The sequence below is a fragment of the Micromys minutus genome (genome assembly GCF_963924665.1).
Source record: "Micromys minutus genome assembly, chromosome: 33".
Classification (NCBI taxonomy): domain Eukaryota; kingdom Metazoa; phylum Chordata; class Mammalia; order Rodentia; family Muridae; genus Micromys; species Micromys minutus.
Genome location: NC_137968.1, coordinates 1510407 through 1535633, shown reverse-complemented (window position 1 = coordinate 1535633; position 25227 = coordinate 1510407). Strand labels below are relative to the sequence as shown.

Here is a 25227-nt window from a genome sequence, read left to right as displayed (position 1 = left end):
GACATAACTAGGTGCAGCCCACATAGCCTGGGCCCCGGATGCAGGGCCAGGCATCTACAGCGTCTGCCTGCTTCTCTAGCTCCTCAAACCCAGGCACTCAAACACGGAAGGGTTTGACCACTGAGGTACCCCAGGACCCTACAGGCTCTTCCTTAGGAAAATATTGTTGCACACCATGTGACTGTAAAATACAAAGTGTTCAGCTAGCATGTTAAACAATGAAGCATGTTCCCATGACAGGGAAAGAGGGGAAAGATTCCGATTATAAACAGATCACTATCCACATAATTATATGATTTTAATTCTTGTTTTCCGAGCAGTTCCACGTTGTATTTTAAATCAGATGACAGAGACAGCCAGGACTCTCTATGGAATTTGACAAGAAAATAGGCATAATCTAAGTCCAGGCTGTAAACTCACACTCAAACCTCAATGGTGATCCTTGCAAACCGATACTGCAGTGAGGTCGGAGGCCGCAGCAGCACCAGGCCCCTCATGGCCGCTGACTGGCTGGACAGCATTTCCAGCAAGCCAGTCACACTAACAAACCCTAAGCCTTCTCCACAGCCAACAGCCATAGAGAAATCCCCCTGTGTTACAAAGCCCAGAAGGACCCTGGAGCAGTGTGAAGTTAGTCCTAGAACGGGGCCTGACCACAGCCCCTGAGTCAGAGCTTCCTGCTCAGCCGTAGGTGCCCCTGCTGCCAGACCCTGGGAGGCCCCAAGTTCGCCGCTCTGCCTCTTCCTTTTCTTCTTTTCTTTCTCCTTCAGAATCAGGCTTTTAAATGGATCGCTGTGTTTGGATTCCAAGGGTCCATGGTAACTCTGATCCTGACTGAGCTGGAGCAGGTCGTCCTTAGATGGGACACAGATCATGGTGTGTGGCTCTGGGCTGCCCTTCCTGAGCAGGGACAAGCTGACCCACACCAGGGCTCTGGGGAAATCACGCAGAATGGACAAGGAGGCCTTTCCGGTCAGTTCTTGCTGGCCTCTGCAGGAAGCCCTCCTGACCGCAGAACTCGGCCCACACCACGAAGAGAGTTGCTTCAGCAGTTTCCTGCTCCTACACAAAGAGACGTACAAAATTAAAAACCACTGAAAAGCACAAGATGTATCCAGTTCTAGTAATCTTCCTTCCCGTGTCCGCCATCTCAAGCTAGGAGTAAAGATTATAGAACTGGAACAGAGAAAAAAATAAGGCATACAGAAAGAATTAGATGGATGGAAGGGTTATAATTGTAGGAGTTTGGGAAGAAAGAGGGAAACAAGATAAGGGAAGAGACGAGACTGCTCGGTAGGACGGCGCGGACGGAGCTGAGCACACCGCAGCACAGAGCCAATCACTGACGTGGAAGCCGAGGCATCTCCACCGTGCCACTGGCCCGTCCCACATCCACACAACTCACACTGGACAGGCCGGCTCAGAACGGAGGCTCGCGTGGCTGAGGACAGGATTTTCAACCATTTCCTAGGTTGCCTCAAACCAAGGGAAACGGCTCTCCCCTTTCCAGAAAAGTCACCAGGCGTCTCCACTTACCGAACAACACAGAGCTGGCTCTCGCTGGCATTCTGTTCCGGGGTTTCCTCAGTCCCCGCCTGCACTTGACAGCCTGTAACTTCTGGCTTCCTGGGTTGGTTTTCAGCAGCTATGCCTGCCTCACTAGATAGCTCACAGGTCTCTTTGGGGACACAAGGCACTCCAAGACGTCTTGGGTCGGTCTCCTGGGCACCAGGCACTGAACTGATAAAAGCTGCCTCTTGGGCCTGAATCCTGGACTCCCAGTCCCGAGTTAACTGTTCCCAGGGACAACAGAAAGGAGCCAGTGTGCCAAGCTTAACATAGTTGGGCCTTTTAGCAGGAGGGCGCCTAACAAAAAAAAGAAAGAAAGAAAGAAATATTGAAGAGTAGAGAATTAAAACAGCCATGATCATTTTAACACATGTCCAAACACACACACACACACACACACACACACACACACGCACGCACAAGCCTTCCCGCCTGCCTCTGCTTCCCCAGCGCAAGGTTTAAAGGAGCACATCTTTGTGGAGTTTTTTGTTTGTTTGTTTGATGTATGTTATCGCTGACACGCAAAAAGAGGGCGTCAGATCCCATCACAGATGGTTGTGAGCCACCATGTGGTTGCTGGGACTTGAACTCAGAACCTCTGGAAGAGCAGTCAGTGCTCTTCACCACTGAGCCATCTCTCCAGCCCGGATCTTGGGGTGTTTTGTTTTGTTTAAGAGATAGCACATCTACAAGTGTGTGTTGCACTTCAGTACTGCTCTCGATGGTCTTCTGGGGTTGGGCGTGCTGTCCCTGTAGATTTCGAAGACTCTAAGTGAAAGAGTGAAGCTTCTCCCTCACTCCTGACCCGGCAACAAGAAAATCGGAAAGAGCAAGAAGAACCAGTGCGTGCCTGCACAATTATTCGTACAAACACTAGACCTGGAAGTGGTTGTTATGTCAAGCTCCTGGGAGGTGGCGGGGCTCCAGGTCACAAGGGAGGAAGAAGCTTCACAGTCTGCCAGCCACAGTCTCCTGGGAAGAATCAAACGACTTCTGTCCTGCTAACCGCTGTAGTCAAACTGCCTTCTCAATAATATTTGTGCCTATGCTCTCGGACTGTGTGGCTCCCAGTTGGAGTGTCTTCTTTGTGCAGTGGGTGACAATTAGTCTTACAGCTTGCCAGAGTCAGTTACCACTGGATGCTTGGTCAGAAACAGGTACAACACCCTGCGGGTCTGGGGCACAGTGGGAAAGAGCGTATGCGCACTTATGCAAAACTGTCTTCTGAACAGGGCCGAGCCATGCAAGTCTCAGACACGTGGAGACGACCTAGAAGTCAAGCCAATCAAAACTCCAGGGGGTGGGAGTGCACGGGAGGGGGCGGGGATATGATATTAGCTTTTAATCCAGGCGGTGGTGGCACACACCTTTGTAGGTAGCCCGGGAGGCAGAGGCCAGCCTGGTCTACAGAGTATAGCAGCGTTAAGTTGCTGATGCCCCAAGACATAACCTATGCCCACGCGCACACAAGCAACCCGAATTCCATCAGTGAGTCAAAGATAAAAGGGAGGTGAGTAGGAACGGGCAGGGTGGTAAGAGGACTACGTGGCCATCATACGGCGCCATCAAGAAAATAAAGTAAAAACGAAACTGATGTTGGCTTACCCTGTGCCTGTTGGCGGCTCGAAATAAACACGTTATAGATGAACGCGTAATTCAGACAAATACAGAGGTGGATTTAGGGGAAAGTTCCCCAAGGCACAGAACGACCAGAGGTGCCCAGTTTACATGCGCACTGCAGCCACACAGGACGGCTCAGCGCCCGCAGCAGAACCACATGAGCCAAACCTGGCCTGTTATCTGCTTTTATATGACCCATGAGCTAAGACAGATTTCCACATTTCTAGTCAATGGAAAGGGAAAACGGTCCTACTTTATTTATGACTGAAAATTCTGTGAGTGACCCGGACGTAAGAACTGGCTGGAACTCCAGCACATCCTGCTACCTGTCACTGCAGCAGGTTTTCCTGTCCCAGAGACCAAAGGGTCGACCGTTAAAAGTGCGCATCGCTCGGCCCTCTACAAAAAAGCCCGCCAACATTGTTTATTGATATAGGGACGTCCACATGCCTGTTAAATGGGACGCTCAGGGTTCACTGTAGTGTGGATGACACCATTCTTTTATTTGGGAGACTCCGTACTTATAGAGAATCTATATGAAAGAGCCTCAACAGTGGAAAATCAACATTCTCAGCCACACGGCACAGGTGGCGCACAGTCAGACAGCACAGAGTTGCCAGGAAGCTGATCCAGGATTAAGCTACAACCTAACCACTAAGTCAATCATCTGTCTATCACTCAACAAATGGCTAGAAAGCCAGCCAACCCTATACCACACAGACACACACACACACACGCACACGCACACACACATGCACACACGCACACATACACACGCACGCACACACCACCTCTGTCTGTGGTTGTTGTCAAAGCCACAGCAACGTTCAATTATCCACTCATTCATCAAACAACAAATGCTAGAGAGGCCCAGTGTACGCCACCCATGAGTAGACCCACAAGCACCAGAAACGAGAGTGTCTGTGCCTCCGGGGAAACATGGGTTCCTATGGTTTACCTGGACCTCTCTATGTAACCGAAATAAAGACCCTCATCCGCTCATCTCTAACGAAAGATATACAAGAAGAAAGGCCACAGGATAATACTGAAATATCGAAAACACCGCGTATCTCTCCGGATGGCGGAACTGCACCACTATAAAGTTTTGCCTACATCCACAGTTTCCTTAGCTTTTATAAACTGGTACTACTCCAAAACCAAGTTCTTTAAAAGTGCAATTCCTGCAAGAGTGAGGCTGGGGGTAGGACAGTAATGAGATCCGTAGCAGGTATCGGAAGTGCGTGTTGTGGCTCAGACGCCCATCACTGGAGTCAGGAAATAACACAGAGAAGAGTTGCACCAGATGGGCCGCGGAGGGGCAACAGACGATGCGACGAGGATAGTGTGTACTGGTTACTGAAGCCATCCCGAAGCCAACAGGCAATTCAAGCAGGCGCCTCCCGTCCCTGAGGCCAGACTAGCAGAACAGTTCTTCCCTTACCTTTTGAACTTCTCTAGAAGAGCCTTAGCTTGATCTTCAGCGAACAGAACCCCAGCATGGCAGTCTGGGAAATCGCCTGGGATGTTAGGTGACCGTCTGTACTGAGAATGTACTGCAGCCTCTTTTAATCCACCAACCCTTGCACCTCGGTAGATCTAAGTAAAAGAAAAGTCAAAAGAAACAGCTAAACTGTCTGTCTAGGGGGATGAGAAACAACCTTAAAACCCAGCACAAGGAAAACTGATAAATGCGGGTTGAGATAACCCTATAACCAAACACCAGACAATCCAGTCAGCCTGGGAAAAAACTCAATATCCAGTAAAAACGACCAGTTGTGGACGCATATCCACAATAGGCATGAAGACCAAAAACGTGTACTTACAGAGATACAAGCATCCGCTAAAGGCATGAGAAGATAACAAACAAACCATAACGGTGTCGTTTAGAAAGAGCTGAGAGGTGTGAGTGACACGGAGAGTTGGCAGCAAAGCTGTAAGCTTTGATTCCTAAGTGAGACCGAGCAGTCTACACTGATATACCTCTTAAATCTCTAGCAGAGTGATGCCTAAACTAACACAAGATGCTCACACACAGGTTCTAATGAAGGTTTTGGCTGCAGTTTAAAAAGTAGGGACAGTACATGCTTATAGTTAGCATTTAAACATCACAACAGTGTGCTCTGTGCTGCTATAAAAACTAATGCACATATTCAAGTTTAAAATGTGACATTATTTCATCTCAGGACCTTCACATGTTGTTCCTTAGCAGGGTGGGGGATGGTACCTGGGGAGGAGGTCATGGGATAAGGTAGACATATGGACGACCAACACATAAAGCAAGCATGTATGGAACTATCAGAGTAGCTGCGCAGTTAACGCTAATCACTGCAAGAAAGCAAGAAATAAAGCGTGTGGGGAAACATGTTACAGTACTGTGTCTAACCTGCCTGGGAGCCTAAGCAAGAGAACAAATTCCAGGCCAGCACGAGCTACACGGAAAGACGGTCTTCGGAGGAAGAGGGAGGGCTACACTACTTTATCTGCTCTGCGTACGTGTGCATGCACATGGACATGCGTGTAATGGTACGTGGGGGGGGGTCAGAGGACACCTTGAGAGAGCTGGTTCTTATGCACATGGGCATGCGTGTGGTTGTACATGTGTGTGTGGGGGGGGGGGTCAGAGGACAACTTGAGAGAGCTGGTTCTTTCCTTCCACCATATGGTACTGAGAAGCAAACTCAGGTTGTCAGACTTGGTGGCAAGCACCCTAACCTGCTGAGCCACCCTGCTGGCCCACAGGCTACCCATGAGAACCTGGCTCCAGGAACCACGTGTTATAAAATATTCTGTATTTTTACATCCAGTTTCACCTCTTAAGGACAGACGTACACTGTTCAGCTCCTAAACTGTGCATAAGGCCCGGGACACTTAGCATCTGTTAACAATTGAGATTGACTTTTAAATATTGCAATTATTAGCTGAAACCAAGAGGAGACTTACGAATGGGATCCAGAAAGCCATGCCCCAGCCCTTGGGAAGGAGAACGTCCCAGCCACTGCCCCAGCCCTGCCGGTCTTCGCCAGTCACTTTTCCTGGCTGCTGAATCAAAAGTATAGGAATCTTGGACTCGTGAGCCCCTAGGGCAAGCTTCGAACCGGGCACCAGCAACTCACTTCTCATGCGGTTCAAATCCTAAGGGAAGAAGACAAGTCGATACACAGACACAGCCTTCTAGATCTTCACGGGGCCTCCCCAGGAGCAAACTTACAACTTGCTCTCTGGCTAGAGGATTCAGAAGACTCAGAGCGAGCTGACGTAGGCCCGCTCTGCTAGTATCAGAATCCGTACACTCCACCCCTTCTATTTGGATTATGCTGCCGTGGTTAAGTGAAGCGGTACAAGAATTAGCCACAACTTTCTGGGCGCTTGGGGGAAATGCTCTCTGCTCTTGAGGAAATGCCTTAGCAAGTCTGAATGGTTAAAAACAGAACGGCTCGAGCCAACGCAACACAGGGAGTGAACGCCGTCCTCTCAGACTTCCCTCGGTCTGCTCAAGGAAGGAGAACACACGTGCTGAGTTCGGAGCTGCTCAGCTAGTGTCTCCGCTGCCTGGGGCCGAGCACTCCTCCACGGTTTGGTATACTGCAGCCTCAGCTACTAGCTCCTGCACAATTCCAACTCCCACCATGTCCTATCTGGTGTATTTCCTTCTTTCCTGACACTCAGCTGTTTGATATGTTTCTTTTAAGGCTCTCTCCCAAGCAGAACCCCAGTCTAACCTTCCCTCCACATACTGCTAGCGTGAAGTCCACTGTAAAGAAAATAAGATCAAAGAAAAACATATTTAAACCATGAGATTTTTACACTTCGGAAAAAGGTCTTTTACTAGAAATCGTTCTTTTAAAAAGAAAAATCAATGTATCACAGTAAGAACATGTAAGCACACGGGGACTCTGAAACGTAAAAGCACCGTGTGGGGTGACGCCCCCTGGCAGTCACGAGCTTACCCGTAACCTGACGTTAGTTACCTGATCCAAGACTTTATTCTCCGTGACACTCCTACAGATGTCCCGGTCCCAGATGAAGCTGTGTGCACACTCCACAGGCACACCTTCCAAAAGCAGCTGCTTTACTTGCTCATTATCTAGGAGGGAAAAGAAACGGCCCTCAAACCACACTCTGAGCCCATCAAACCCTAAGAGGGAAGACTGAGAACAGGAAAGATGTTCATTCAGCAAACAGGCAGCTACTGAACTACACGGCTTTCCTTGGCAAAAAAAAAAAAAAAGATAATTATTCTTAAAATTGGTTTCCCAGACCATGAAAAGACCAAGGCTAATAAATACTAAAGACTTTTCTTCGACGCTCGCTTTGTGCAGGCACATAACTGTAACACTAAGGGGCTGCCCCTCTCCGTTAGGAGAGTCAAACTGTTACACTTCATCTCTGGTCTACACTAACATTTACCCAGCTACTCACTCCTGCCTGCAAAACCCATTCTCCATTCCTTAAGGTGAGCGGTGCTTGCGAACTCCAACGTTTCTTGAAAAACGTTTCTCAGTGACAGAGATAAAGTCTTTCGAATCTGATTTTTGTCAGAAAAACAAAAAAGAAAAAGAAAAAAGAAAACTGAGGAAGGGGGCGAGTGTCCCAAGATACCAACACGGACTCACTCAAAAGCACACACCTGTGTGGGTCTGCTGGCCAGAGAAATAACTAGGGCGGGTGTGACAGAAAAAAAAGCTGGGGAAAACGTAACTGATGCCAAACCAGCACTGGAATCTGTAGATGTCCTAAGAGGTCTAACCTCACAGAAGGTCTAACTTCGTGGATGAGATCTAACCATATAGATGAGGGCTAACCTTGTGGAAGGTCTAACCTTGTGGAAGAGGTCTAACCTCGTAGAAGGTCTAACCTCGTGGAAGAGGTTTAACCTGTGGAAACTAACCAGTATGGTCGTAGGTGTAGTGCTAAGTACCAGGGAGGGTCATACTGCTCATGAAAGACCAGCCCCATCCCCAATAGCCCTGCCTGACCCAGAATGCTGCCCCACGGAGCTCACACAAATCTGAGGGGCAGAACTGAGGCATTATTCAGACTGAGTTACAAAGAAGAGAGAATTCTCGGAACAAAGGCCCAGGAGAGTGGCTCATTCTTCAGACATTCCAGATGACGGACTAAAGGGAATGTGACATCTGCCAGGCAGAACTACACACACACACACACACACACACACACACACACACAGTGAAAACACAGGGGGTCAGCAGGAAGGAAGCAGCAGCCTTCACCTCGAGGTTAAGAGCAGACAGCTCCAAGCTCAAGTAGCTTCTTCTTCCCAGAAGGAGAAACACGGTTGTATAAAAAGACCCCGAACTGAGCTCCGGAAGCCCTCTACTGCCCTGAGCTGTAGGTGTGCTCAGAGCACTGGAACAGGAGAAGAGGACCGTCCGTCTGCCATTTGGAAGCAACCAGACAGTACTTCATGGCTCTGGTGGTTTGGGAAGGACACACAGCCCACACATACAATGCAGTAGCCCAGTGCTTTCTTTCTTTTCCTTTTATTTGGGTTTGTTTGCTGCAAGGGAGTGAACTAAGAGTGCATTCCCTGCCTCTGAGCACCACTCCCGGCTCCCACGGCCAAGGTTAAAACCAGCTCTTGTCTGGCCAGGACAGGTTCCGGTCTCTGAAAGCACAGCAGCACAGCAGCGGCTGCTGAGGCAGCAGATTAAACAAATCGTACAGCACAAATGTGGTGTGAGGTTTTCCTCCCACTTCCCCAGGGCCTTGAACTTGGGCCGTGTGGTGTTAGGTAAGAGCTCTATCACCGAGCTACACCTCCAGCCTTGGATCTGTATTTTGAAATCTCACCTCAATGCTACTTACACGGTAAACCATTCTGTTAATGAAAGTGAGAAGTGCTTTTTAAAACACGTTAATAATTAACTCTTACGTAAGAGGTAAACAGTTCAAAGCGTGAGAACACGGCAGTCAGGTTCCTAGGAACCTTTTCCTTTAAAAGCTGCCTGAAATCCAGTTTATACAAGAAAATGAGAAGCTTGTTACCCAAAACAGGCAAACCCTTCTTTAAGGACTAGTATATCTGAGCTGACTTTACTGTTTGAGACTCTTCTAAGGATTGACTTTTTAAATGACCCAGTACTCAAAGTTTATTTTTATCCTTCATCTCTATTTATCTTCCTAGGTGAGATATTAAAAGTGCTGATACAATACTAATTCAACTAATTCGAGTGAACAGTGTCTTCCTTGTGAGGCATATCAACTCTTGCCTGCAATCCCGTACTCAGGATGGTGAGGCAGGAACACCAAGGAGGCTCAAGGCCTGCCGTCTTATACAAGCTCCAGGCCAGGTATAGGTAACAACAAGTCCTCATCTCAAAACAATTAAGGATTAAACTCAGGGCCTCTCACATACTAGGCAAGCACTCCACCACAGAGCTACATCCCCAGCCAAAAAGTGAACTTCTTTGTGTGGCTCAAATATCGAATACTACATTATCTCCAAATAAATCACAGCACTTAAAACTGGTCTTAGTTATCTAAGCACTCAGGAGACAGAGCCCGGGAGAGTTCAAGGCCAACCTGTTCTACATACAGAGTTCTAGGCCAGGCCAGGGATACTCGGTAAGAACCTGTCTCAAAAGATAAAACAGCAACAACAAAAACAGGCTGTAGCAGACATAGCAACGCCTGACACAAGTGTGAATTTGGCAGGGGAAACCAAATCATACTTTTCACAACAGACTTTCACATCCTCGGACTGATTCACATTAAGCCTGTTAGAAAGGATGCAACCGAAACCGTGTAAGAGGGAGCCAGGAGGTGGAGAGCCGGCCCGGAGCCTTAAGGTACCGTCTGCATGTAATTTTCAGCAGACACTCTGGTTCCCGGTCACGCTAAGCCACACGCATAGTAGATGAAGGTAACAACGTCAACTTGGGCTCCACAACAACTAACTTACCTAACGTGTCTTCAAATCCTCTCGGCCACCTTTTATAGGGAACTCTCACGGGGCCGTTTATTGGTCCCTAATAAGCTAGCTAACTTCATGCAGAGAGGTTAAAAACAAAATTGTGAGGTTGTTATGACACACACTTAAAAGGCTTTTCTCTCAAAGCTCACAAGCTAAACTACTCCCCTAACTGGTGGTGTTTAAATGACAGCAAACCCAATGCAACGTTATCACAACCGCGGCAAACCCCGAAAGTCCCGGCCAGCCCAAACCCGCCTTCCCACATTCCCAGCAAACAGCTCTCAGGTAACCGCTACTCTGTCCCTGCTTCAGGTCTGATACTTCAGCACCCGGGATGGCCTTGCCAGGATTCGAACCTGGATCATCTGTACGGTCAGACAGAGGCTTCCAATGAGCACAAGACCAGCTGCCGGTGCACATCCCTTCCTCATAGGTAAATCCCGAAACTTCGGTCATTTGAGAGAATAAAGAAAGACACGCTTTACTGGATACTAAAAGACAGAACTCAGGAAAAAAAGATGAAGAACAAACCTAGGCAGCTGAGTCTGTGGTTTTCATCTCCCATGTGAAAGAGCTTCAGCGCAACGTCCCTGACGTGCCCTAGATGCAGCCACTACACAAGTGACAGGCAGAATTCCTCCTGTGTCTTGGCCGCTCAGCAGGGGGCAAGACAGGCGCTTACCTTGGTACCGTTCTGGATCAGGCAAAGCTCTGCATCGCTGTGGGGGCAAAATGACTCTCGGGTCCCGAACTGTCAAGCCCAGGACAGTGCCTTTGGGGATTTCTGCTGGTGACGAAATGCCTTCAACAGAACAGAACGCAGGTTTACAGAAAGGCACTCCCAGGGCCTGCGATGCGGCCAAATCTGACAACCTGAGTTCGATCCCTTAGAGTAACGGAGAGAACTGACTTCCATAAGTACACACGTGCACATGACCACATACACAAACACAAAACGATTAATAAAGGTGATAAAAAATGTTTTATCAACACGACCTTGTCTGTATTCTGGAATCTTGAAGATTTTTCCCCATGAAACGTTTTTCTTTGGGATTAACTGTTTTAAAATACTTATCACCTTTTGCCCACTAATACCTTCAGAAAATAAATTAACACTTTAAAAATGGTTTCTTGAAAAATAAAATTAAAAGACCACTAAGTTATTACCTTGCAGCTGGGTACCCACTTGTCAAACGGCTATGCACACTCAGAGCAGCAAGTCAGGCACTAGGTCAACACCTGGAGCCCAATGCTCTGATCTTTAACTCTGGGCTTCTTACTGTTTCTCTTGATACACCACAATAACCGCAGGATAAACAGCGAGGCTACTCCTCAGGGGCCCCCCTGCAAACCACTCTCCTGACCACTTCTCACTCCTCCCTTCCCTCCTCCCCAGCACCCAGACCCTCCCTCCTTGTACCTCCCAACAACTGAAACACCGCTTCTTGTCTCTGGTGAAGAGAAAGGCCATCAGGGCTCCTGCAAGTGTCAGTCCACCAGTGATGGGGCGTCTCTTCTGCATCCTCTTGTCCCTGGAAAACAAGGACTCCTCAGCACAGAAACGGTGAGCCTGGCCTAGGACCTGCTGCAGCTGTAACAAGGCTCAGATCACTTCCTGTCTGTGTGTGAGCGTGTCTGTTTCACATGGAGCGGCCGTGGAGATGCCGGCGTATCTAAGACAGCAATTGCTACCAGACTGAACACTCGACACATGCTTTTCAAAGACACGGCTTAGGTAAGCGCCGTCCCTCTTTCCCTCTCCCACCTTGCCACCTTCATCCTCTCTAGTTTATGCCAAAGAGTTCCTTTCTCACCAAACCAATGAAAACCTCAAGTAAACCACTGAAGTGTTCTCAGCAACACCGGACGGGATGCCTAAACACTTCACTGACATCTTTCTTGGCAAGGCTGGGCTTAGCAAGGTTGCCAAAGCATTTTGAGTATGGAAGCGTGGCAAATAGCCTAGAGCCACTATTCATGCTGAAAGGAGACCCTAACGATCTAACTTGTCCGCCATTCCCCTAGCAGAGCGAAGTGGTTTGCAGTCCCGGGCCCTAGCATCAGGCCTTCTGAACTCACCCCATCAGCTGTGAGCAGACACAAGAACTTCTCTGTATGCTGGGCACTATGCTAAGCGCTGGGGACAAGGTAGAGGGCAGGGCCAGTGCCACCTGCCATTGGATGTCAATGAGACGTTAATGCAGAGCAGAATGTACTAGTGAACTGAGGAAAGGTGCAGGTGCCGCAGAAACAACAGGCAGCGAGTTAACCAGAGCGCAGGGAAGGTTCCGGAGGGAACAGAGTGCAGGAGCCAGGCCAGCACTGGAGGAATGAGGGACGTTCAGCCCAACCAAGAGTAGCACAGCACTCAACGGGTGGAAACACGTATGAGCCGTGATGGGAATGGGAAGTAATACATTCCAGAACCTGAAGGCCAACGTGGCCAAAGGTCAAAGGTGAGGGGAGGAGGGCATGTGCAGATGACACAGGCCTCAAAGAGCCACCCGAATGTAACCCTGAGTTAAAATTGAATGAAGGTACAAATTGGTTCCTCAGCCGCTTCGTCACGTACTGTCACATGACTGGTGTGCAGCAATCTCAAGAACACAAAGGATGCCAGCCCTGCTTTTGATCACAAGTGCCGGGAGACTTTCTGCTCGTAACTTTCCAGAAAACCAGTCAGATAAGCCAAGCCAAAAGAAAAAAAAACAAAAACTGAAGGGGGGGGGGAGGGACTGACATAAAATGTCAGAGATTTCAGAGACATCCCATTGCCCATATATGGAGCAGGGATCCCTTTCTACAAATCACGAAAGCAAGCAGAAGATACAAACTAAATATTGACTGTCACACCCACTGCAATTCGATCTTGTAGAAGTCAAAGATTAAAAACTATATTCATTAGAAAAACCAAGCTGGGAAATAAAAGGCATTAATTACAAGGCAGCCCAACCGGATACCAGACTGCACGTGAGGCCTCACAAATCTGCTGCTGTGTCTGCTCACCGTGTGTACTGTAGCAGCCTCCAACGCTGAGGTCAGGATACAGTGTGAAAGGGGGCCGATCAGCCGGAACCTGTTCATCTCCATTGTCAAGTCACTGGGAGAAGTCGGAAATACCTATCATACATGATGTCTGTAACCCATCATACATGCCTGTAACCCATCATACATGATGTCTGTAACCCATCATACATGCCTGTAACCCATCATACATGCCTGTAACCCATCATACATGATGTCTGTAACCCATCATACATGCCTGTAACCCATCATACATGATGTCTGTAACCCATCATACATGCCTGTAACCCATCATACATGATGTCTGTAACCCATCATACATGATGTCTGTCTGCAACCCATCATACATGATGTCTGTCTGCAACCCATCATACATGATGTCTGTAACCCATCATATATGCCTGCAACCCATCATACATGCCTGTAACCCATCATACATGCCTGTAACCCATCATACATGATGTCTGTAACCCATCATACATGCCTGTAACCCATCATACATGATGTCTGTAACCCATCATACATGCCTGTAACCCATCATACATGATGTCTGTAACCTATCATACATGCCTGTAACCCATCATACATGATGTCTGTAACCCATCATACATGCCTGTAACCCATCATACATGATGTCTGTAACCTATCATACATGATGTCTGTAACCCATCATACATGCCTGCAACCCATCATACATGATGTCTGTCTGTAACCCATCATACATGATGTCTGTAACCCATCATATATGCCTGCAACCCATCATACATGATGTCTGTCTGCAACCCATCATACATGATGTCTGTCTGCAACCCATCATACATGATGTCTGTCTGTAACCCATCATACATGATGTCTGTCTGTAACCCATCATACATGATGTCTGTAACCCATCATACATGATGTCTGTAACCCATCATACATGATGTCTGTAACCCATCATACATGCCTGTAACCCATCATACATGATGTCTGTAACCCATCATACATGCCTGTAACCCATCATACATGATGTCTGTAACCTATCATACATGATGTCTGTAACCCATCATACATGCCTGTAACCCATCATACATGATGTCTGTAACCCATCATATATGCCTGCAACCCATCATACATGATGTCTGTCTGCAACCCATCATACATGATGTCTGTCTGCAACCCATCATACATGATGTCTGTAACCACTGGCAAAAAATGGGACAAGTCGTAGTGGCACAGAGCACAGGGCACAGCCAAGCAGGGTGGCACGCACCTTTAATTCTGGCACTTGGGAGGCAGAGGCAGGCAATCTGAGTTTGAGGCCAGCCTGGTCTACACACTGTTCTAAAGACAGCCAGGAAAACCCGCTATTGAAAAAAGCAAGAGGCATGGCGGGGGGGGGGGGGGGGTTCCTTGTGTTCTCAGGACAGTCTCACACCCTCACACCGAACCCCTCCTACCTGACTACAATCCCTGTAGTGGGAGACAGCCATGATCGTGGCTGGCAGGGATCCCTGGTGCCGTCACCAATGGTCTTCTTAGCTTGTCTGGCCCTTTCCCCATCATCTCTCCTTTTTCTTTTCTTGCCGATTTGGTCATCAGCTGTTTCAGCGTCCTCCTGGGCTGGTGTCAGGAGTTGGTCAGGCTCGCAGACACCTGACTTGACGGGTTCTGAACACCGGCACGTTGCTTTTATTTCTTCTAGGACAGCCTAAGGGAGTACATTAAGCATTTACTTTAATCTTCAAAACTTAAACACAGAGGGCTCAAGAGATACATGTCTTAGTGGCTAAAACCACCTCTTCCGGCCACCGTGGGAAGTGGACATGCTCATAAAATAGAAAACAATAAATCCTTAAAAACGGCTTTTTTTAAGTTACAAGTTTTTACACACTTGTAACTAACAATGTTACAAGTTACATGGACAGAGATGAGTATGTTCGCTGTGCTAAACATTACATGATGCGTGTATATATTCCTCAAATCATTATGGTCAGACTAAGTCTATCCATTTTTTGCTCGACAGTTTTAGATTAAAAAATTAAATTTAAAAAAAAATCAGTCAGGCATGATGACTTGTGGGTTTTTTGGGGGGAGACAGAAACAGGCAGATCCCCTGGAGTTTGAGGCCAGTTTGGTCTATACAGCAAATATAGGAGAATCAGGGCTACACAGGCTCTATTTTAAAAAAAGAAAGGAAGGAAGGAAGAAAGGAAAGGAGGAAGGAAGGAAGGAAGGAAGGAAGGAAGGAAGGAAGGAAGGAAGGAAACTAACATTTTAATTGATTCATTTTTTTTAAAAAAGTATCACATGGAACTGTCAGCCAAACTTTTATACCACTGAAATTTCTAAAATACTGTCTTTCAATGGTAACATTGTAAGAGTAAGCATGTGGTCATGGTGGAAGGAAAGGGCGGATCCCACACGTGTGTGACTAAGTCCCTCCACACCCTGTGTAATTAAAGAGATGGAACACAACAAAAAGACATACCAGTTTAAGACTTGGGTGAAGCCAGAGCCACAGCTGCCTATCCTCGGAAGCGTCCCCTGGCGTCTTCCTAGGCTTCCAGATGAAGGTAACCGGCCCAAGCATTTCTCTGGGATACTTATTTGCCCGGTAAAGCACGAGGCTGCCCTGCCGCTTCCCCAACAAGCAGTGAACTGCAGCAAAGGTCAGGCCTGGCACACACAAATGAAACCGTGTAACCGCGCACTCACACACAGCTACTTAGTTTCCGCCTAAGTTTACTCCACGGCTCATTCTACACATCTAAGCGCCAACTCCACATACTCGCTGGGAATAAGAAAATCTCACACTGCCATATTAAAACTGTGAAGTGCTTAGTGGTGTTTACAGTGGACATTCATTTACAAAAGAGCAGACACACAAGGTTCCGGCTCTACAAGCAATTACCTGTGTCTACGCTGCACATTTGAGAAAGTGCCTTCAGTATTTCTTCCTCTTTGCCCTTCAACTCCAAACAACAGTAATATGATAAATCCTGAACAAAGGAGAAACATAATTAAATATTCTATGCTCTGTTATGGGATAAAAATGCTAAGAAGCCAGTGCTGTGTCAGAAAACCCTGTTGAGGAACACAGGAGGGAGGGCTCGGAGGTTAAGAGCACAAACTATTCTTGCAAAGAACCCAAGTCCAATTCCCAGCACCCACGTTGGGTAGTTCCCAACTGCCCGTCACTCCAGGTCCAGAGAGGATCTGATCCAACACCTCTGGCAACCAGAAAACCTGTTCTCAGAACAAAATCGGTTACCTGAAGCCAGCTTTTCAACAACTCCAAGTCTAAAGCCTGCCTACTGCTATTTCGTTAGCAGATACTCTTAGGCCAATCTGAGTCAAAAATCAAAAGGCGTCTTCATTTAACGTATCATACGCAGTGGCCTACACTTTGGCAACCATAACGCGCTTTACTCTACCCTCACAAGCAAGTTTAGAACTGTCTATCAAAAACGACTGCTTCTAAATACAGGACCACTCACTCCCCCACTACAGAGGGCAGAAGGAAGCCACGGTAAGAGAATTCCAGAAACCACGCTAAAGCTGCCCACTTCGGCAGCGCTGAGCGGGGACATGAAGAATGAATCTGCCCGTCTCCGAATAAGCAACGCACATGAGGAACAGAGAAGGCCGAGGAAAAAACAGATGGAGACCCTGAAGTTAGCCGTCGGTCCTACTGTTCTTTATGTCCCAGGAAAGGGCACCAAGGCACCGAAAAACACTGATTTGTGCACTCCGGCCAGGACCGGTTCCCAAAGCAGCCCTCTCCCGGCACCCTGAGCAAGTCCAGTCTGCGAATCAGTCAAGAGCTGAAAGTCACAGCGGTGACGTGAACAAGTCCCTGTCAACCATGCCATCGTGGTTGACAGAAACCTTCCTGCCAACAGTGACTCCCTCACAGTTACCAGTGACCAGATGGAGCTCACCCAAATTTATACAACTGGGTCGCTACAAAGAAAACTGGCCTAAAGTCAGATGGCCTGAGCCCCAAGCTCAGTGGTTGTACGGTCAGGAGTAACTTAGTTTCCACATCTATAAGACAGGAACTTACTTCCCCAAGCTCTTGTTGTAAGGACAATGGGCACGTGAGGCTCCGGTCCCTCATGGATTCCTGTCCCCCACACCCATCTATCTGACTAATAATTTGACAGATGCGTGTCTCTCTCACTAAGCTTCTTTATCTCCAGAGTCCAGAGGGGTCCTTGTCTTCACCTGTAGGATGTGTAAGGTTACTGAAAAGACTTTATCACATCGTGAACAAGAGTCGGCACAGAGAACGTTCTAAGTCCAGTAGCACGGTTTACCTGCAGGAGGCAGAAGTCTGTCATTGCGCGATAGCAGGCCCGGTGGCTCTTGGCCGTGGGCCTGTCCCCGAGGCAGTAACCCCACCTCTTCACCATATGAAACCGTTTGGCGTGCCAAATGTGAGTCTCTAACCATATATTCTTCTGTTGTCTGCGGTTAAATTCCAGGGTCCGGTTTATGTGACACCTTCGGGCTTTGTGGCATTTATTCTTTGAAAGTTCTTTCTTCTGATGAGCAACTTTCTCAGCCTACAGTTTAAAGAAGAAAGGCTGAACTCGCTCTGTAAGCATCTCAGAGCAAGGCTGAGCATTAAGATCCAAATGACTAAGTATGAACAGATGGGGCGGAGACCTGACAGGCCACTCTGTTTAGCTGGTTAGTGTAGAGTCTTCTTCACAGTGAATGAAGAGGGAGACATTGGAAAGTGTTAAGATTTCAGAGGCAGGTGAGCCCAGAAAAGAGGCAAAGCCCTGACACTTGCTAACAGGACAAGCAGGCCTTTATGGAGATACAACACACTAGGCTGGAGTGATGGCTCAGTGGTTTACAGCACCTTACTCTTGCAAAGACCCAGGTTCAGTTCCCAGCAACCACATGTGGTGGCTTAAAACCATCCACAGCGTCTGGTGCCCTTTAATGACCCCGTGGCACCAGGCACACACTGCAGCATAAGCTCCATGTGGCTATCAGCAAGATAACAAAAAATAAAACACTAACTTCCTGTTTTAATCTTCACCTAAGATTAGAAATACAGAAATAGAAAGACCAATTCATTCATTTCATTAGACTACAGACAAACGCTAAATTTTGCCAGAAAACAGACCTCACACTCACAAATCTAGAAAGTAAAAAATTTGCGGGGGAGGGGAGGTTGCAGCTGCAACGCACACCTTTGATCCCAGTACTCAGGAGGCAGAGGCCAGCCTGGTCTATAGTGAGTCCCAGGACAGCCAAGGCTAGAAAAACCCTGTCTCAAAACAAAACAAAACAAAAAAACAAAGAGGATGTTTCACTGGGTGTGGCGGTCCTTGCCTGTAACCCAAGGCAGGGAGTTCACAGTCATCCTTGGGCACAGGTCAAACCCTGTTCAAATTTAAAAAGAAGAAGAAGAAAAAAGAAAGAAGAAAGAAGGAGAAGAAGGAGAAGGAGAAGAAGGAGAAGGAAGAGAAGAAGAAGGGGAAGGGGAAGGGGAAGAGGAAGAGGAAGAGGGGGAAGAGGAGGAAGAGGAGGAAGAGGAGGAGGAGGAGGAGGAGGAGGAAGAGGAAGAGGAAGAGGAAGAGGAAGAAGAAGAAGAAGAAGAAGAAGAAGAGAGAGAGAGAACAGGAACAGAAAAGTTCCAAATACTGTATCTTAAATTCTTGTATTGCAGATAGGATAGGGTCTAAACATACCATCCTGGTTGGCCTGAAAAATCATTCTATAGACCAGACGGTTTCAAATTCAGAGATCCCCCTGCCTCTGCCTCCTGAGCACAAGATAAAAGGTCTACTAAAAGCAGCTATAATATCTAAAGCAGCTAGAGAAGTGGATAGGGCTACATAACAATCAAAGAATTCAAGGGGAGAAAGAGAAAAGTACAGGAAGTGTGCTGCCTCCCTAAGCTTCTGGACTGATACTTGTTAATCCTTCTAGGACCTACTGACGTGAACAGTTTCACGAGCGAAGTACCCACCTCTTTTCTGGCCACCTCCTGCAACCGTCTAGGGAGGCGTTTGACGTTGTGGCTCATGGCTCTTCGCCGCATGTGCCGTGGAAGAGTCTGGAAAACCAGTGAGTTAGATGACTTCTGGGTCACAGCTTTTAACATGGCACTAATTTCCGCGGCCCGTGCTTGAGCAAAGGTAGAAGCTGGTGAAGGAAAAGGCAAAGGGCAAAGTCGGTAATAACAAGTCTTGAGTCGGCCGTCTCCCTGCCGGGTGTTACCTTACAGTCAGGCGCTATGCCCCCTGTGAGGTAAGCACCCACCGCGGTCATTTCTGTGTTCTGTTCCCTCAAGGAGACGCTTCAGTGTTAACATTTTTCCACGTTTTCTAAAAGAATCCCATCTTCTGATTAGGAAAATATCTCAAGCTTCCTAAACATTCTCATCAAGGGAAAAAGGCTGGCCAACTTGAGGAGTTCTCACAACATAATCACAACCGTTGTTTCCTATACTTACTAGCTGTGCGTGTGTGCTGTATGTTTACATGTGAGCATGTGGCTACTTGTGCCCAGGTTCATACAAGCAGAGGCAGAGGAAGATATCTTCCTCTGTCATTCTGATTGGTTCCTTCGAGGTGGGTCTCTTCACTGGACCAGAAGCTCGCTGGCTTGGCAGAACTGGCTGAGCAGAAAGCACCCAGGATCAACCTGTCTTTGCCCCCCACAGCCCTGGGGTTATTAGCATGTGCAGCCACGCCCACCTGCATGTGTGCACAAGAGACACAAACTTGGGCTCTCACATTTGCACATCAAGTGCTATGACCACCTAGCCACCGAGCCGGCCCCTGTCATAACCACTCTTAAGGACAACATTCACGTATTAGAAAAAACAGAGTTCTGGCTTCAAGGGGACTTTCTTTTGCTATTTTGTTTCTGTTTTTGTTTTTTTTTTTTCAGAACTTATAATTATTATTATTGATTTTCTTCATTAAAAAACAGAATCAGTGTCAACCTTCTCTCTCTTGGCAGGGTGCTAGATAAACAATCAAATCCGAGAGCGGAACAGGTGGTTAGGACAGGGGCAGGGTAGCAAAGAGTAGTGTGTCCTGACAAACACCTACCAGTTATGTATTTGGGGATCTCCTGAGAAGCGCCCTCAGGGCCTGCTTTCCAGCCTCCCTTTTTCTTAAACGTGGCTTTGGAGGAAGACTGTTCATTCGCATCAGACTCAGGAAGTAAGTGGGGGTTCACCTTGATTTGCCACTGCCGCGAGGTTCCGGAATGAAGCTCTAGTACATTTTCAAAAGGAAAACAAAAAGAAATACATCACCCATACCAGAGACAGGACCACAGCTCAGAATTAACTTGTACGTACATACACACATGTACACACACACACACACACACACACACACACGAGCACAGGTTCTGAGAACTAAACTCAGGTCTCCAGGCTCATCAAGAAAGGGCTTTCACCCTCTGGACCATCTCATAGGCCCTACTATCTTTTTTAAAGAGGAATCTTGTGTGGAAAGAGGACTTTCCCAAGGGGGGGAAAAAAGGAAGGTCAAAAAGTAAGTAAGCAGTTCAACAGGTAATCAAATCAGTGTGACATGTTAACACATACAACAGGAATCACATCGGTGTGACACGTTAACACATGCAACAGCAATCACATCAGTGTGACACGTTAACACATGCAACAGGAATCACATCGGTGTGACACGTTAACACATGCAACAGCAATCACATCAGTGTGACACGTTAACACATGCAACAGGAATCACACCGGTGTGACATGCTAACACATACAACAGCAATCACGTTGGTGTGACACGTTAACACATACAACAAGAATCACATCAGTGTGACACGTTAAACATGTTAACACATACAACAGGAATCACATTAGTGTGGCATGTTAACACATACAACAGCAATCACATCGTTTTGACACGTTAACACATACAACAGCAATCACATCAGTGTGACATGTTAACACATACAACAGCAATCACATCAGTGTGACATGTTAACACTTACAACAGCAATCACATCGGTGTGACATGTTAACACATACAACAGGAATCACATCAGTGTGACACGTTAACACATACAACAGCAATCGCATCAGTGCAAGATAATTAACAGGTACAAGGCAATTTTCTCCTTGGAGATTTCCAATGCAACATGAACTGCTAATGTAAGCCCCTTGCTGTGGCCCGAACCCACTGGGCACCAGATTCTGAGCTCCTTACCAGCCTGTATTTTAAAGTCTAGAAACAACTCATCAAGGTGGGTTCTATTTCCTTTATTTTTCAGAAGAGAGAACGAAATTCCAAAGTGTTCTGTGACCGCGGAGGGTGAGGCCGCAGCTGAGATTCAAACTCCACGCAGAGCTGTTCCGTCCACAGCCTCTGAGGAAGGAAGCTGCTGGGACACACTGCAGTTTCTCCCTGCTCTCTGTGTCCAGGGACGTGGTACAGCTCTGTAAGTGCTCATGTGGGGTTATAAGTGAAGTTTAACGAGAAGGGAGATTTGCAAGCACCAGTGCTGACGAGAGTTTTCTGGATCTTCCTTTACATGAACTTGTTCGTGTCCGAGATGAAGGCGAATCTGGTAAAAGCTGCGGTGTGCACCTTACCTTGTTTCTGAGACTGGGAAGGCCTCCCCGCTCCAAAAGGCTGCTTCGCATCTCTCTCAGCACCAAAGCCGGAGGACAGAGTCACATTGCTGGGCTGGTTTCTCATTTTCTTAGCGTGTTTTCTTTCCTTTGCATTAGACATGTCTGGAAAGAAAACGATACACTTAACAGAGAAAGAGAACTCTCTTCACTAAATGAATTGCCAGGTGTGGAAAGCAGAGACAGTTCAAAGGTCATCCTTCAGCTACACAACATGAGATCAGCCAGAACTACCTGAGACCCTAGTTCCAAACACAACAAAGAATACAAGTTAAAGGCAGCTGCCACTAAACCTGGACCTACAAAATGCAGGGAGAGAGCCTACTCCCAAAAGCTGTCCTCTGACAACTACATGCCCACCGAGGTATGTTCCTAACCCCCAACACAAATAAATAAGAAAGGTAAAAAAAAAAAGATTAATATCTTTAATAAATATTTATATAACTCCAAGTTTGATGATGCCAAAATGTTACCATTAATCTATAGCAGGGATTCCAGAACAGAGAGCGTTCAATAAAGTCATGAATGGTACCTATACCCAAAACGCATCTCAGCAGTAAGTGTGGCTGCAGGCTTATAAACCCAGCACCCAGGGTAGCAGTGGAGACTGGGCAGAAGGAAATCTTCGAGGTTGAGACCAACCTGGACTACACAGGAAGTCCCAGACTATCCTGGGCTTCAGCTTTTGTCTTAAAAAGACAACGGAACAGAGTTTCTTCATAGAACTGCCCCACCTGGCATATTTTGCACTGCCAAATAGCTAAACTCCATGCAAAAACTAATGATGCATAAAATGAGGTAAGATCATTAAAATTAAATTACTTATAACACTTTATCTTGGCTCTTAGCTCAAGTAAGACCGTGATAAATTATAATTAAAATATCTGAGCCCAAACTGAAGATAAATTACTGGTATTTTTCACACAGACTTCACTTGGGTGAAGCACATAAAAGAAGGGAGAACCTGGTGGTTTATTTAGGAGTTCCCACACCTGGACCAACACCCTCCTTTCTTAGTCAACTTGAAACACTTGTAACATGGCTGACTAGAGATGTAACTTTTAACAATACCCATACTATGTGACATAAAGACCCGAGGTTATTTTAATAAAACAATACGCATGTCTGTATGTATTTTCCCACAACTACACTAGATAACAGTCTGAAATGGAGATTTTTAACCTAATGGATATTCACCGAATATTCAACGAAGGAACCAACATTGGCATTTGGCATAATTCATAAAGCCTGAGACAGGCCCTGGAAGCCTTCACCCCATTCAACAGCCATTAATTCTTTTGCTGATGGTGCGAAGGCTAAAATGTGCCCCGTGGAGATACTGAAATACAGAAAAGCTCAGAGCAGCAGTTACCAAGCCTGCATTTCAATTCTTTCATATCAGAATTTACTTCTACCAACACTCGAACTTCATGGAGACACCAGCAAGGCCAAGCGTGTTATTCTTGTTATACCTCAGAGAACAGGTAACCAAGCCACTGGCGATGTAACGTTCCAAGCTGATGAACATTCAGAGATTCAGTCCAGGCTTGCTAGCTCCATTCACTATTCCTAAAACTCAAAACGACTGGGGCCCGGGGATAACTGTGCAACCTCAGAGAAAGCCAGTAAGAAAACGTCAGCTGTAATTTCTGTTTCGGAATCCACCACGTAAACACAGGAACCAGAACTCGGAAGGACTAGAATAGGAACATGGGTGAAAGAAGATGAACCAATAGGCTGTGGAGTCCACATTATTCCAGGACGAAGCCCTAAACCAAGAAACAGAATCTCATCATTCTTGAATACAAGGAATAAAGAGGATGTTTCCTACAGTGCACACTGACAGCGGGTGTGACCATCGTCACTGTCACACCGCACTTAGAAGGACTACTACGGGATAAAACACAAGTTCACATGCACATATAAATGGTGCATGACTATAAAGCACACGTTAACAGGTAAGAAACATTTAGCCCACTACATTCCTTCTGACGAAGCATGAAAACTGTATGTAGCCTCAGAACTCCTTCCAACTGTGGGTCACAGCCCCATATAGGTCATGGAGCTGAACGTGGGGTGATGAAGAATCTAGCAAGAACAATTCAAAAAGCCAAATGTGTAGTGAACCTGGCAGTGTTCAGCTGTGCTGTACCTTGACTTCACTACAGCCTCAGTTCAGCGGTGACAGCCCACGCTTACACGCCACACATACAACACCAACAAATACCGCCTGAAACGTCTCAGCCAAGATTCCAGGCAAAGTTATGAACCCGGTGTTTTTACTGGACATACAGGTTTATGCTCTTGAGAAACAATGTTAGAAAAACAAGCCTAAATCTCCCTTAAAATTGTTTTCCTCATGTGCCAAATTAACACATCTTCAGAGCGTGCTGGGTTGCACTGTTTGATTTCAAAAACTGCTTAAGGGCTGGAGACATAGCCCAGTGGTTAGAGCACTGGCTGCTCTTCCAGAGGTCCTGAGTTCAAATCCCAGCAACCACATGGTGGCTCACAACCATCTGTAATGGGATCTGATGCCGTCTTCTGGTGTGTCTGGAGACAGCTACGGTGTACTTATATATATATAATAAATAACATTTTTTAAAAACACTTTAGATGCTTTATGTCCTGCAGTATCAAATACTCAGCCAAAACTCATCTTTATAAAAGAATAAACACACACATCTATCTTAAGAGGGTGCAAATTGATTTTTATCCATCTCAAAAGGCAAAAATCACACCACATATACTAAAGAATCGCTTTAAAATACACGTCTTTATGGTCTGCTATCGGTTACTGGTTGGTACATCTTCTTAATATACCCAGGGTCGTGAGTGGGAAAGCTGAAGTCGTGAGCTAGAAGATGACTCTCCTCCAGAAAGCAGAGAGGAAGATGACTCTCCTCCAGAAAGCAGACCCCAGTCACTAGGGCTCTGCTCAAATCTTGAGTAGATCGAGCATAGGAAGGAAGGAGGGGGTGGCGAAAGGCAGACAACGCCACACCTCTGCTTGGTTCCCCCGAATGACCCACCCTGGCCCTTTAATGCACCCGGAAAGGAATACACGAGCGTCCCAGAGGGGATTCCGCCAGGCAGGGCACGACAAGCAAAAAAACAAGCGCAGGAGCCAGGGGGCTCTGGACTGCAAGAGGGCCGGTCGGGGTAGCATGGACCTCCCCAAGCGCACGATGCCGCAACGCGACACCGCCACTGCGGGCAAGCCCCCACCCGCGACCCCCGCGAGCTGGCGGCCCCGCTAGGCACTAGCGCCTCACTACCAACCTGCCAAATGCTCCGAGGGCTTCGCCGGTCAGAATGACAAGGTTCTGAGACCCCCTAGAAGCTCCCACCACAGCAGATGAGCGAGAGAGTTGAGGACGCATGCGCAGCACGGCTTCTTCCTCCACGTGTCCCAGAGTCGCGTATGAACTACAATTCCCATCGGGCCCTGCGA

The 25227-nt window shown here is 47.1% G+C and overlaps 1 protein-coding gene across 1 annotated transcript; it reads right to left on the bottom strand.

The window, feature by feature from the left end:
• Positions 1 to 422: 422 nt before the first annotated feature.
• Positions 423 to 25129, bottom strand: POP1 (POP1 homolog, ribonuclease P/MRP subunit; the record flags this gene model as incomplete). The annotated part of the gene is made up of 17 exons (XM_080909371.1): positions 25056 to 25129; positions 21735 to 21878; positions 20212 to 20379; positions 19122 to 19297; positions 17449 to 17697; positions 16041 to 16128; positions 15618 to 15805; positions 14587 to 14837; positions 13130 to 13223; positions 11544 to 11655; positions 10806 to 10925; positions 10480 to 10569; positions 7158 to 7273; positions 6130 to 6321; positions 4631 to 4785; positions 1537 to 1866; positions 423 to 1062 (listed from the first exon to the last, which is right to left on the bottom strand). Exons 2-17 carry the CDS (start codon positions 21874 to 21876, stop codon positions 423 to 425), a joined length of 3111 nt encoding a protein of 1036 aa, XP_080765497.1. The 5' UTR covers positions 21877 to 21878; positions 25056 to 25129.
• Positions 25130 to 25227: the final 98 nt, after the last annotated feature.